At 38.5% G+C, this 15,581-nt stretch overlaps 1 protein-coding gene across 2 annotated transcripts in view; it reads right to left on the bottom strand.

Annotated features, from left to right (window-relative positions):
* NEK10 (NIMA related kinase 10) overlaps positions 1-15,581 on the bottom strand; it is a 219,997-nt gene that overhangs the window by 59,416 nt on the left and 145,000 nt on the right. For both annotated transcript variants that reach the window (XM_045774471.2, XM_087870152.1), the window contains exon 26: positions 13,159-13,372. In XM_045774471.2, the coding sequence (XP_045630427.2) occupies positions 13,159-13,372 (214 nt within the window). The remainder of the gene's footprint in view (positions 1-13,158; positions 13,373-15,581) is intronic.

Here is a 15,581-nt window from a genome sequence, read left to right as displayed (position 1 = left end):
TCACTCAGCTCCTTCCATGTCTGTCCCAACACACAGATCCTTCTTCTTCCAATATCCTCAATTGAAGTCAGAAATGTACATAGAAATAAATGTAGGGTTTTCTCCTCCTGTGATTTTTTTTATTCAAAATTAATCATCTACTACCCTATTCTATAGACCACAACTGGATTTACAACCCTGCAGGGACAATACACTCAAGATGTACCAATGCTATCAATGTTTTAAAAAAGAGAGAGATCATTTTTGGGTTGACAAAACTTTAATACACTGAGGAAATTAGATGCCAGAATCCATTTATCTCTAAAACCAGCAAAACTGTGGCAAAGGCTTTGTTTCTTTTTAGAACAGGCATGGATAAGGCATTTTTCTTTGGACAAATGGAGGGTGAGGAGAAACTATGAGTTCTGTACAGACATTCCAGACTTGAGGAGCTTTGACTTGCAACCAATACCCAAGAACCAGTTGGGCTGCAAATCAAGTCATTTGCAGCCACCAAAATTATAACCATAAATAATTGGGCCTTTGCTTAATTTCTGATAAAGGGGAATTCACATTCTGAGAGAGATGCTTTTTCGGGCTCTGTAAGCATGGAAGGTATGATATAGCAATGTAGAATATATAGTTGTTTTAGTTTTTAAAAACCTCTGTTTCTATAATCTCTTGGAGCAGTTTTCACTTCAAAAAAAATCTACAGAGTTCTGGAACTTGACATCAATGATATGCCACTGTAGACACATTTTCCCGAATGTGATTTCCAGAGTTTTTCTTTGTGAATATTTGAGTACCCAACTCATTACCAACTCTCCCCTTGGAGAACTGGGGGCTATTTTAGTCCCTTTCGCATACCTCCACGCTTTGCATAATGTTTTGTACATAGCAACCATTTACTAAGTAGTTGCTATATTGAGATCGAAGGGAGAAAAGGGCCAGGAAAGCAGGTGAATTCCCCTATGATGAGTACATTTTGTAGCTTCTGGGTAATTTTTTTTTTATCTTGCCTGTTTATCCAGAATCCTACATTGTGATGTTTCTCTAAGAGTTGAAGAGACTATTTGGTGATATACCAGTAAGTAGGAGTGAATGTCTCCCTTCCTTTTTCCCCTTTGCTCTTAGGAGAAGTTGTGAAACTCCACTCATCTCTATTAGAGATAGCTGGCCTAGCAAAGACAATATGCCTCTGTAACCCAGTAGGCAGTGGCCAAAGGCAGAGATGGTTAAATGTTTTTAGCCTGAGGGTTGAGGCCATTAAGGTATTTTCAAAAGTTGCCTCCAGCAAATACATAAACCTATTAAAGGGAGTTGGGGGGGGGGCTGCAGCCTTGGGGGATTCATTTGGCTGCTGTCATCTTTTACTTTCTAATTACTTAAGATTTTTCTAGGAATAGGAGAGGGAGTTAACTAGATTTTTTTGGCATCTATATATCTCCTAGGAACGGATGGACACATTCTGTGCATCAATATGGCAGCAAGAAGAAGACAATGCAAATCAGACAATAAAATTATCACTGATATGGAAATCATCACCATTACAGGAGACACTTCCTGTCACAGTGCTGTTATAGGCACAATTACGTTTAGCTCGGTTTTGCTCATATAATGTAATTTTTTATGTGTGCAGCAGATTATAATACATTTTCAGTTGAATAGCAATTCTAACAGTAACAGACCGACATTGCCTAAATTAACTGCAACAGTAGGGAAAGAATTAAGAGAGTCTATTTTATTAAAACTAGGGCAATTTTTTAAATTGCCCAGAATGTTTTATAAGGAGAGAGAGGGAAAAAAAAGCAAGAAATAAACATAAAGCATAACACTAACTATATCCTGTAGATGCCTCACTTTAGAACCATAAAGAATGCACTATTTCTTTTGTTCTGAAATAGTCATTCTATTTGAGCTGTGTCTTTGCCTAGTTTCTTCTATTTGTTTAGTTAATAACTGTGATCTTAGATACATAAATTTAGGGCTACCCAGTGCTTGACAACAATTCACCTGGCTGAGGTGATCTCTTTTTAATGGCAAACCACATTCTATGCTTTTCATGGATGAGAGCACAAAGAAAATCCAAATAGGAGACAGATCGTTGACTGTATATTATTGTACATAAATTTAGTCCCTACATTTCAAAGTATTAAAAAAAATCAGCCAGGGGCAACCTCAGTTGATTAGACATTTGACTCTTGACTTCGGCACAGGTCATATCTCAGGGTCCTGGAATCCAGCCCCGCATCAAGATCCACACTCAACAGGGAGCTGGCTTCTCTCTCTCTCTCTCTCTCTCTCTCTCCCTCTCACCCTCTGCCCCTTCCCCCACTTGCATGTGCTCTCTCTCTCTCTAGAATAAACAAATAAATCTTAAAAAAGAAAGTCAGCCAGTGTGGCCAAGAGGGCTAAAGGGGTCACATTGACCCAGGCCAAAGCTGACTGGTCTGACCACTTGCAGGTGCAGTAAGAGGTTCCTGTCCAGGACCTCACTCTGGGCCACTTGGTTTTGCCACTACAGAGAGGTGGGCTGCAGGAGCTAGCTTGGAGCCTGGTCCCTTACTATGGTAGCTGGGGATCTTTTCGCTTCAAAGGTGTTTGGTGATACCACTGCCTATTTTGTTGATGAAATCCTGAAGCATTTCCCTGTTCCTGTGCTCCGTACATCAAGTGGAAGAGCAATACGTTCAAATGAAACCAGAAAAATTGGTGTGAGAGGTGCTGGAAATAACTAAGTTTACAAATATTATATAGTGAAGGAAATGTTCTCTTCAAGTTTGGATGTTAATTATTTTTTTTATTTTGAACTTCTTAACAATATTCATACAAAGCTAAATATTTTACTTTAATATAATTAAATGCATATAATTATGATCCCACTATTATCATGACACTCTCTTAATTAGAACTTCTTAAAAGCACAAGAACATACTAATGAACTGTCACTAAAATAAGTAAATTGAAGGATGAATTCATTATTACAATTCAATCTAAAATTCCACTCTCAAATTTACCATGCTTGATAATGTTTCACTGCCACCCCACAAATAATCTAGTATCTGCAAAAGGTTTTCTATTATTCCTAATTCAAAGACAGGTTTTCTAGAAGAAATAACACTAATAAGGATGAGAAGAACAGTGCCAGAATCTGAAGGTAACCCTTATTAAAAATATAGAAGATACGGTCTACATCAACTGACTGACTACCATTTTGTTTCAAAACTACGTACTACCAAAGGAAAAGATCTGAATGTATATATGAATACTTCGGAGAGCGTTTCAAAGGAGGCCAGAATCAGGTAACATATGGAAGAATCATTTAACATATAGAAGAAACCACACACAGAGAATCACTGAGTGGTCAAGTTTTAAGGCATTCTAATTGGATTGCTCAAAGACAAGAAACGTAATTGAAAAGCAGCACTGCCTAAGGTATGAAACGGTATGGAATTAGACATGGGTTGCATCAATATGAACAAATCCCACAAATTAGAACCCCACTGACTGTTTCATTTTTCATACAGAATTACGTAAGGGAAGGTCTAGTTCTTGTCAAACCACACACTTAGAACATGACATCAAAATACCAACCTGATTAAATGCCAATAAACAAAGAATTAAAAATCAAGGAAAAGAATCACCATCATCTTTTATCAATCTCCCCGCTTCCGTTCTTGGCTCTCAGCAGTCGATTCATACACAGCAGCCAGCTGTATCATTTGCAAATATTACGTCACCCCTTGGCTCAAAACTCACATCACTCAAGTCTGTCCCATGGACCATAGCATCCTCATATCCTACTCCCTCCCCCTGCTTCACTGTACTCCAGCCACACAGGCTTCCTTGCTTGCCCTTTAAGTCTGGCGGGCCTGCTCCCATCTCCACATATTTGGACTTGCTGTTCCCTCTGCCATCAATGTTGTGCCTCCAGATATTTGCAAGGCTCACACTTTTAAGGTATTCAGGTTTCTACTCAAATCTCATGCAGTTATGGTGGCTTTCCATGACATCCCTATTTAAAACAACCTGTCTTTCCACATCTACCAATCACTATTACTTTGCCTGTCTGTTTTTGTCCCTGGTACTTAAGTGTATATTAACTCACTTACGATTTGTCTTCCTCCACTGTGAAGATGGAGTTCTTCTTTTTATTGTTAAAACACCACTAAACTAGTCCCCAGAAGAGAATAGATGCTTGATAAACTTTGTTGAAAAAGTGAAATAAATTTTTCAAAGTATTTCAAAGCTCTTCTCCATATTAAAACAAATGGTAGAAATCAAAATAGCAGCATTATTTTTTGAAGAAACTGACAAACTGATTCTAAAATTAATAAGTAAATATAACAGATGTAGAATGGCCAAATCAAATTTGACAAAGAAGAACAAAATTGGAGCACTTATATGACCTAATTTCAAGACTTATTAAAAAGCCACAATAATCAGTCTGGTATTGGCCTAAGAATAGATACACAGATCAATGCAACAGAATAGAGCTCAGAAATAAATCCCCATATACAGCACCAAATGATTTCCAACAAAGACCTGTAGTAAAATCAGTGAGGAAACATTAGACATTTTAAGAAATGATGCTGGGAAAACTGGGTACCCATATGGAAAAAAAATAAACTTCGATCTTTTCATTATTTTATGCATGAAATTAAATCAAAATAGATCATAGACCCAAACATAAAACGTATTACCAGAAACAATTTACAAAAAGAAAAAAGAGCCAATTTTTGCAGCCTTGGGATAGGCCACAATTTCTTTAACGGGTTATAAAAAGCACTAACAACAAAAAAACCCTAAATAAGTAAATTGGACTTTAACAAAATTAAAATTTAACGAAATTTCTGCTCGTCAAAAAAAAAGAAAAGAAAACCAGTCAAGCCATAGACTGGGAAAAAAAAATCTCCAGTACATACATATATTTGACAACAGAGTCATATCTGGAATAAATTAGGAACTCCTAAAATCAACAAAAACAGACAAATAATTCAATAAAATAATGGCCAAAGATTTGAATAGATACTTCACACACACACAAAGAGATACATAAATGATCAGTAAACACACGTAAAAGTGCTCAACAGCCCTGGGCGTCAGGAAAAATGCAAATTAAAGTCACAAAGAAATACCTTTCTATGCCAACTACAAAGATTAAAATCTAAAAGACTGACAATACCACATGTTTAGGAGAACGTGGGACAATTGAGCGACGCTCATACATTGCTCCTAAAAAGGCTAAGCAGTACAATTTCAGAGAACTGCTTGGTAGTTTCTTTTTAGGGTTAAGCGTACACCTTCTGACTCTGAAATTCTACTCCTAGGTATGTGTCTAAGAGAAATGAAAGTACCTGCACAAGGAGACTTACATAAGAAAATTCTAGCAGTCTTACATAAAACCCCAAAACTGGAAACAACACGGTGTCCATCAACGGGAGAATAAATTATGATATATTCATACAACATAAACAAATTACTCGAACGATATAAACAAATTACTCCTATACACAGCATCATGGATGAATCTCACAGACATTAGGTCACATGAAAGAGGGCAGATGCCAAAGAGTTCATACTGTTTGTGATTTATATGAAGTCAAACAATAGGAAAAGTAATCCATAGTGTCAGAAATCCTAACAGGCTGTCCGTGGGCAGGGAACTGTATGGGAAGGGGCATGAGGGAAATTTAGGAGGTGATAGAAATGTTCCGAATCTGGTTTGGGGTGCAAGTTAACCATGTGTCAAAAGTTATTAACCTAAGTAATTAAAATTTCTACATCTTACTGTATGCAAATTATATCTCCATAAACAAGGGGGAAGTTATAGTGTGGATGTGAGAATTGTGTATTTTTTGTGCGGGAGCCTAAAAGGCACTGCTTTATTTTCTTAAACCATAACAAGTATAGAACATTGCCAAAACAAGTCATGATTTTTCCCAATACTTCTTTCACTGCATCATTATTTGTTGCATTTTCACAGCCTTGGGGGAAATTCAGTCAACAATTAATCAGACAATAAAAGCAAAGATGTTCACAAAAATATTGTCCTTTTCAAATACATCATTTTCTACATGGCTTAATTTAATCTCTTAGCAGAGGATTGCAGACACACGCCTTTAGTGGCATGCTCAGCAATTGTAAATGACATATGGTATAATAAAAATAAAACAACTCAGATAAATAAATAGCACAACAGTTTTTTAAATTTGCACTAAGAAAATGAGAATCAGGTACTTGCATATTTGCTCAATTCCTAAGTGGTCAACTTTAAAGATATTTGAGAATTTAGGATAAATACCAAGTGCTTGTCAATAAAGTTTGCCAAGAATGTATTACTAAACTACAAGAAGAATTCTAATTCTTTAAGAGAAATTATAAAGGGATTGTGGATTTAGAAAATAATCTTTGTTGACAAGTGCTCTACTAGCTGCTTCCACCACCCCCAAGGTAGATGGAATTTAGGATAATAATTATGTGCACAATAGTTTGACATCGTGAGACTATCACAGAAATCTTCCTTTTTGTAACTCACCAAAAGCTTAGAGTACATTTCTAGGACTCGCTATGGGAACATTTACTCATCGTCTTTAGCATGAGATAATTTATCAAGATCAGATGCGATTTTTGAAAGATCATCTTGGTAGGCGCATAGAGGATGGTTAAGGGAGGGAGATGATTCTAGATAATCTGCGTAGAATGGGTTCGATCATTTGGAAGGTCTTCAAAGCTGAGGCTTCTTTGAGATGAAAAAGAAACTCCATCTGTGGCTAGCAGGTTCAGCCCATGTCCAAGAGTCTCAACCTGCCCTTCCTGACAGCCTACCCTATGGATTTTGGACTTACCTAGCCAACCCCCACAATCGTATAAGACAATTCCTTGCAATCAATGTCTTCATATGTATCTCCTGGTACTGCTTTATACATTCTGTGTAGGACTGTTGTGTACATGGTATAGTATTAGCATCCCTGGCTGCCTCCCCTTACGTGCCAGTAGCAGTCAACGTCATTGTGATAAACAAAATGGCTCACCCTCCACATACACACATTTCCTGATGACCCTGTAGACAGTGCAGAGGTGGTACACTGAATCACTGGTAGGGTTGAGGAGGAGACTAGAAACAAGAAAGTTGGATATTGCAATGACCCAACGTGAGATAATGAGAATGAGAATTGGAAGATGGATTTGTCAGACATTTCAAAAATAGGACTGGCAAAAGATTGCTAATGAAATGGATGTAGGATCTGAGGGAGAATGAATTGAAAATGTCCAGGTTTCAATTAAGGTGATGAGGTGTAGAACAGGACTGGGTTAAGGAAAGAGACTCCATTCACTATGGGACTTGCTGAGCATGAGGTATCCATTAGACATACAGGTAAATGTCCAGGTCAAAATTTAGGTCTGTCATGCAGGAAAGGCTGCAATCAGACATATACGTTTGGAGGTCTTCAGAAAAATGGATGTTGTAAAACACATCTCAATGTATTTTGCCTTCTTAGAAAATATCGTGTACTTTTCCACCCAGAACACTTATACTATTGAGACCAGGCCAGGAGGCTGGGGCTTATAAATCCAAGGAAAAGGATGAATGAAGAACACTTGGGGAAAGAGGAGGATGTGGTAGAAGGGCAGTTTCTAGCAGTGAGGATGGGGAACTGGGAAGTCTTTCTGAAGCTCAAGGAAGGAGCCAGATAGAAGGATAGAAGATAAGAAGGCAGGTTCAGGCATCCTTGTTTTTCCTCCTCACATTCTCTCCAGCAGAGGTGAACCTTGGGAGTGGAGCAGACCAGAAGGTTTGAGGGAACAATTCAGGTTCAGCCAGAAAAGACTGGAAGTTTCAGAGAAGCTTCATGACCATCATGCCACTATATGCTATATAGCTAATATGGGTATTTAATATAGGGCCCATGAGGGGCCACACGCTGTGTTCACTGTGGTATCCCCTGCACCTAGAATAGTACCTGACACCTAATAGGCGCTCAATAAATATTTGTTGACTGGATAAGGTAGGGCTGATATTGTGCCCCCACTCCCGGTTTGTTCCCCATGGAATCCGAAGTTCCCACAGGTCACAATGGGAATGTAGAAAATGGATAGTGCTCACTGGTGAGTCCACCAGGTTATCACTGCATAGAGCACAGAGAAGAAGCTCAAACCAGAGATGCCATGGTAGGTCCCCCAAAGCCATAGGGATAGGTTCACCTCATCTAAAGTCAACAGTAGCCAGAAGAAGAAGAAGGCAACACACAGAGCCCCCTCCCATCGGCGTGAGGATGCCTAAGCTTCCTCCTGTATCCAGTTGCCATCTTGGGGGAGGGAGATGGAGTGGAGGACCCTTGAAACGGGAGAGAAACTTTGAGTCCAAAACAGCTGATATGTGCTAATGCCGATCTCCCCCATTTTCTGCAATCAGCAGGAACAGGGGTTCAAAACAAAATGATATGTGATTACAGAAGATTAAGTTCCCATTTCATACAACCAATTTTTACCCAAATTCATATGAAATGAAAAACCATGGACCTGGACAGAGCTCACTCAAGAGAAGAGCAAGAGGAGAAGAGAACATCGAAACTTAACAGAGTCCAGGGTTGGAAGACAGAACAAGAAAAAAGTGTTCAGGGACATAAGATGGAAGCCAAGACAGAGGAGCGTGGTTGAAACCACAGGGGGAAAAAAAGTTCAAGAGGAGATATGAACGATAAGGAAGAATTCACCCTTAGTTTGATAATTTGGTTGTTAGTTACCCTGGAGAAATACAAGTCTTTGGTCCACAATACCCAGGATTAAATCCAAACGCTAGGTATGGATACAATGACTAGGTATTCCAAAAACTTCTGCCACCTAGACCAGACTACTTTCCCAGACTTTCTAAACTATTCATATTAAAATACGCATTATAAATCAGGAGACCCACCTTTAAGTCCAAGGTCTGAAACCAGCAAACTAGCTTGGTGACCTTGGACAAGTCTCTTCTCTTGGTTTCCTTTCTCTTGCCTCTTAAGTTAAAGCATAAAACAATACCATTTCTAAAATGTGATTAGTAGTCCAAGTATGCTAAGCTGGTATATCTAGAGCTCATGCACTTTTGCTATTCTCTTCCATCCAGGGTGACTTCCTTACCTACTTTCAAGGTCCAAACTTACCCCACTTGTTTTGGGAGCCTCCCTGAACTCAATCAGCCAGAGATCTCACTTGGTATTTACCCAGATTTCCTCCTGCATATATGTTTTGGCTTCCCAGGTAGACTGTATAAATCACTTCACGACTGAGACCACTCCTTATAATTTTTTATAACCTTCACAATAGCAAGCACGATGTCTTACATTCAGAAGATATTCAACAATTCTTTGTTCTTCTATTAATTATAAACTGCAAGCATTTTCAATTTTTCTCTGTTTGTGTAAGCTTATGGATGTGAAAGTTTTCCAGACTGAACAAACTCACTCTGCTAGTAGAAAGAAATGTCATGTGGCTTTAAAACAGAGGTGGTGAAGATAAAAGTCCCTGTGGATATCACCGGAAGAGAAGTGGGAAATCCCTGCAAAACTCACCCTTCAAGAACATGCTTCTTTCACGATTACCCTTCAGTCTTCCTGGTACATTCAACTCTGCTCCATTTGTACACATAGAAATTTGCTTTATTTACCAATGTTAATACCAGTCTACAGCTGGAGCCACAAGACCCCAGCAATCTAAATGAAATTGAAGTTTTCTACTGATTATCTACATTTTTCCAGACTGGGTTTTAACATTCATCCTTGCATTTGCTGGTGAGGATCTAAGCAGCGTGCTGTGTAGAAATGTCTGCAACTGATTTTTCTGTCTGGGATATAAGATAACAGCCAAAGGGCAGCTAGTCTGTGTATTTAACACGTTGTGCATAATGCCAAAATGCCAATCATGATTTTGACTACTACAATGCCACAGTACCCTCTGTAGCAAATAGACTTCTATTATTACATATTTAAGTAAAAATTACACCTTATTTTTCTGCTTGATTCTTATTCTTGACCCTGCTCTCCAACTCATTTCTTATTTTGAATAAAAAAAATTAGAAAGCTTAACAGTCTTCAAAAAGAAAGTTTTGCTCTTCTTTCATAGAGTCTAAACCACAGTACACAGGAGTGAACTTTATTAGTGAAGATTTCTCTGTCCTTTTGAAATGTATATTAATACCTGTCTTTACTAGCCTATTGCCATAATTAAGAATAAGCTAATATGTGAAAAAGTAAGTAGCATACACCCCATGACATAAGAGTCCTTAATGTTTCCGATTAATTGTTTGCTCACCCGCTAATTTGCAAAATTCCAGCAATTCACAACGGATCTCCTTATCAGTGCTGAGAATTCAGGAAGTTCTACTGCACTCACTAATTTCTCTTTCCTTTGACTATTGCTTATCTTTGAATTGTGTAATTGTATTGTTGATATTAACTGCTCTGGGAGACATTCCACTGTATTTGAAATGAAACAATCATAATACTATAACAATACTTAAGAAAAAAAGAGACATAAAATTTTATACCTGTAATTTTTCCATCAGCAATGGTGTTGATGTAAATTTTTAAAAAATAATAATTGGTACTTAGCAAGGAAAATGCTAATTAACTGCATGCTGTCTTTTGATGAAATGTAATCATATTTCCTTCTCAGTTCTTTAATAAAGCTGCACTTTTCTTTTTAGCTAACATTTGATTAATCCAGAGATGAAAAATTATCAGTATACATAAAATAGTGCAAAAGGAGAAGATCCCTGATGGTTCTGTAGAAGGAGTGATATAAACTCTGCCTAGAAGTAAAGCACTTCTCTATGGTCCTTATGAGACTGAATGCTCCGCGAGGGCATTGAGGCTGGCTAGCAGCACGTGCTCAATAAATACTGATTAACTGCATGAAAACCACACGTGGATTTAGCACTAATGGACCAGTTAATACTAGATCAGCAAGTTGCATCCACACTATTTTTTTAACATAATTACTGCTCATTTTATATAACTGGTACTATCTTATAATTTTGTGCCACTTTTTAATTTTATTTATTTAATTTAATTAATTTATTTATTTATTTTATTTTATTAATTAATTAATTAATTAATTTTATTTTATTTATTTAATTTAGTTTATTCAAACACATTTACTTATTCAATTCTACTGCTTTCTGTAATAGGCAATATTTTCCCCCTAATTTATGGATGAGTACAGAACTTCTAGAACCTCAAAACTCCCTTGTCGGCCATAGACATCTCCCTTTGTTTAACCCCGTCATGGCCAGAGAGCTAGGTTTCTACAGTTAAAATGGTCCTCCAAATACATACTGAAATATTGATGGATGAGATGATATGGTGTCTTGGGTTTGGTTCAAAATAACCTACGGAGAGCAGGCAGTGGGTAGCGGGTGGGCATAAAGACAGTATGATTGGCCCGAGGCAGCAAATTCTTGAAGCTGGGGGATGGCTACAAGAAGTACTATCTCTATTTCTGTAAATGTATGAAATTTTCCACAGTAAGAGTTTAAAAAACAAAGAGCGGAGAAGTAAATAAATAAAAGTCATTCTCAAGGTGTTTTGCTAAAGATAAGAGGATTTCTGCTGTTAGATTTTAAACTAACTCCGTCCACCCTCACATCAGCTACAGGAATCTAATATAAACCGACTCTTTTATATCTAACTGGAAATTGGCTAAGTAGCTTTGCAGTGCAGAACTTAACAGAAGGCCTCAAATACTTAAGATATATAGAAATGGCTAAATCTCTTGCGTTTTAGCTTATTGGGAACACTGTTCTCTGAATGCAACATGACATGCATAGAATGGTGTGTTTCTCACTGTTGCCTACTTTTTATGAAGTCAGGTAGCAAAATAACAAGAAAAGTGAACTCTAACTCGCTGTATATAAGATTTAACTGTGTTCAGCAAGAGCCATAACTCCAAGTTACATGCTCCCAAACGTAAACCAAGGCCTTAGATAATCACCAAGGATTGTTTTGTGAAATTACAGCTGGGCTCAGCAAAGCAATAAGGATGAGATTTTCACCCCCCAAAGAAAATTACACTGAATCTTCAACTTCCAGATTCCAAGGATGTCAAAACAAACACACCACAGAGTAGTGCTTTCCTTTTAATAGAAAGGAGTTCGATGGAAACTCTGTTATCTAAGAAATCAGAGGAAGGAGGGAAGGAAGGAAGGAAGGAAGGAAGGAAGGAAGGAAGGAAGGAAGGAAAGAGGGAAGGAAGGAAGGAAGGAAGGAAGGAAGGAAGGAAGGAAGGAAGGAAGGAAGGAAAAGAAATCACAGCTGTCTCTTCTTTGAAATCAACTCTTCAAATTATTTTCCCAGCTGAGGCAGAAAAGGCCTTTAGGGTCCCGGAAAGGAATTTGATGACCAAGTACCTTGATTAAGAATGGGTGTTATGACCCTATTTCCTTGGGCCCCATGCCCAAGAGGGAAGAAAAGAATATTTACCAGGTTGAAGGGTCCCTGACTAGCTCCCTGCTTGGGGGAGCCCGGAGCATGAGCACAGGATGGATCATGGGTCACGAACGAAAGCACAGGGGTAAAAAGAGAGACAGTAACAAGAGTATTGCTGGCATGGTCACTTGCACATGGGGACATTTGTAGCTTTTCCCTTTTTCAAGCTCTGCTCAGAAATAAACTTAAATATCAAAATAATTTAAAGGTTACCGGCAAGAAAAATTAAAGGACATATTCTTATTTGAAGCATGGCAGCATCGTTACCACCACAAACAGTAATAAAAGCAACTGGACTAAAAAGACAAAATTTTAAGGCAATTATTATTTCCTTCTCTGATTAACATATAACATTTTCATTCATATTCCCCGAATTAGATTGCTAAAGAAATAAAATATACATATTCACTGCTATCTATACAAAGAGCATAATATAAGCTTAAAGAATTGTTAAGGGATCTTTTTGATGCCGCTTCTTTTGCAATATACAATAAATTGGGGGTAGTTCATTGGAAACTCACTTATATTGACTTTAATTTCAATTATGAGATCTAGAAAGGGATGCAAATATGGAACTATACAACAGTGAAATACAGCATGCAGCAATTAATATTTTCCTAACTTAGGATAATCTTCCCTTAAGACAAGCCTGAACCACTTCAGATGACCTTATTGGAGTATATCGCGAGGACACTGACAGCTGTGCACTTACATGACATAACAGAGCCAGCTCATGATGACATGTGACAGCATTCCGGTTGGCTTCCATGAAGTACCTCTGTGTGCGCTTCCGTTCCCGTTCCAGCTTCTTCTCCAAAGCCAGCTGGGATGTAGATAAGTTGTCTAAATACTTCATCATGACGTCTGATATCATCGAGCTGACTTCTACGATATCTGGGCGGGCTTCGGCATCAGGAGTGAGGCACCTAAGAGAAGACAAGCTGATTACAGCACTCTGGTCAATGTCAGGACCAGGCCACGGGTGTGGAGGGTCAAGGTTAAGCCCCACTGTGTGTCCACCATGTGTTCGCACCCAAGAGCACCTGGGATAAGATGGACATCAAGCACAGTTTGGAATCCAAGACTTCTCGAAAGGTATTTGGAAAGTTTGGGAAGCAGAGGGAGGCAGCACTGTTCTCTTTGCCGTGCGGCTGTCAGGCAAGGGCTACTGGCTGAGCATGAAGCTGCCCCTTGCGTCTCAGGATAGGTAGATACAGTCATCTTCTCTTGTGTGAACTGGTTATTTTCTATAATCACTGCTAAGTCATTGGTCAGTGAAACAAAGAAGGATCCCAAGAATGTAGGCCCTGATGCACCAAATGGAAGGTGGGTTTCTAGGGGGTCACGACTTACTGGCCTTTTCTAGCTGTATAGCAGCAATACCAACCTAACTTGATTAGTGTATGTCTTACAAAACAGGAGTCATAAAAATAAAATGCAACACAGTTACTTAGAGGTTTAAGATGTTGTAATAACTTTTTAAAGTAACTAATTTGACACATTGCATGCTAATATTTTCTGTGATTTGGAGGTAGGAAATGGCAATCAGCTAAACTAAAGGGAATATTATTCATGTCACAGCTAAACACTAATAGAAAGCCATTCTAGACACAGTGAGATCAATTATCAAGATCACTGTCAGCATGCTTGAAATACTTCAGGCATTCGCTATAATATTTGGTCTATTTTATTTATTTATTTATTTATTTATTTATTTATTTATTTATTTATTTATTTATTTATATCTTATTTATTTGAGGGAGAGAGAGCTCACCCAAGAGAGAGTGAGAGAAAGAGCGTGAGTGGGGCTTAGGGATGGGTAGATGGAAACTCCTCACTGAGCAGGGAGCCCGACATGAGACTCTATTCCATGTCCCTGGGATCATGACCTGAGCCAAAGGCAGATGCTTAACTAACTGAGCCACCCAGGTGCCCAATATTTTGTCTATTTTTTAAATTCAAATCCTATAGCTTCACTGAAGTCATGTTGCTTCTTAATAAACTTGAATTTATTTAGACTTTGAGAAAAAGATCGAATGTTCATTTTTATATTTGATTTAACAACCTATAATACTGATGTCTCCAGGAAAGATTTGAGAGCTATTTTATTTTTATTATTATTCTTCACCAAAGGAGTCAAATAAGACTCTAACTTGTTAATTTGCTAATTATTCTTTGTATTTTACTTGATCATGAATAAAATACACATATCTTAGACATTATCATCTCATGCTTAATCTTTATGTTATTTCTTTCTAAGGCAGTGGGCTTACACTACGGTTATGACAGGAACTTACACATCTGCTGAATTCATCTTTAACAAATAAAAGCATAGACTGAATTTATAACAAAGAAAGACAAGGCCAGCTACATAACTTTGGGGGCGCCCCGTACAAAATGAAAGTATGGGGCCCCAGCAGGGAGTGAGGAAGTCAATCTCCCTTCCCATAGACCAGTGTCCTAAATGATGGTAGGCAGGAGACTCCCAAGACATTGCAGTCTCCATGCCAACATGATGCACTTGGTACCTGGATTGGAGGTGGGCAAAAGGCCCCACTGAGTCACCCATTGAGTGCACCATGGTGTTACCAGCCTGGTTAAGGATGGCCTCTTTTTTGCCTTACCCCAAGATTCAACAGGGCACATACTGCAGCCTTATCCTCTCCTTGTCTGCATTCACAAACCCACAGGGGAGGAGGGTAAAGTCAGAAAACAGGCCTCCCTTGCTGACATACCCAATCACCAGGGTAGACCCTGCTGACATACCCAATATCAGGTAAAGAATGGTAGTAATGATGGGACAGGGACAGGGAGATGTAGCTGGAAGCCAGGCAGGGGCCACGGGGCCAGGAGCAGATGGCTGAGAATCTATGTCAGAGAGGTAGGAAGTTGGAGGGACCTCATAGGAACTGAGACTCCCAAGCCCCAAACGTACATGCTCCTTGTCTCTTCAGACGTCATTTTGAAACACAAATTTAAAAATAAGATTATTAAGAATTTCATGACCTTGAACATTGGGGTGCATATGGCCCTTCTCTTCACTACGTCTTTATCTTTGGGGTAAATACCCAGTAGTGCAATTGCTGGATCATAAGGTAGCTCAATTTTTAACTTTTTAAGGGACCTCCACACTGT

This window comes from Ursus americanus, chromosome 20 (genome assembly GCF_024610735.1).
Source record: "Ursus americanus isolate L20-20 chromosome 20, mUrsAme1.1.p, whole genome shotgun sequence".
NCBI lineage: Eukaryota > Metazoa > Chordata > Mammalia > Carnivora > Ursidae > Ursus > Ursus americanus.
This window is presented reverse-complemented; position numbering and strand designations above follow the sequence as displayed.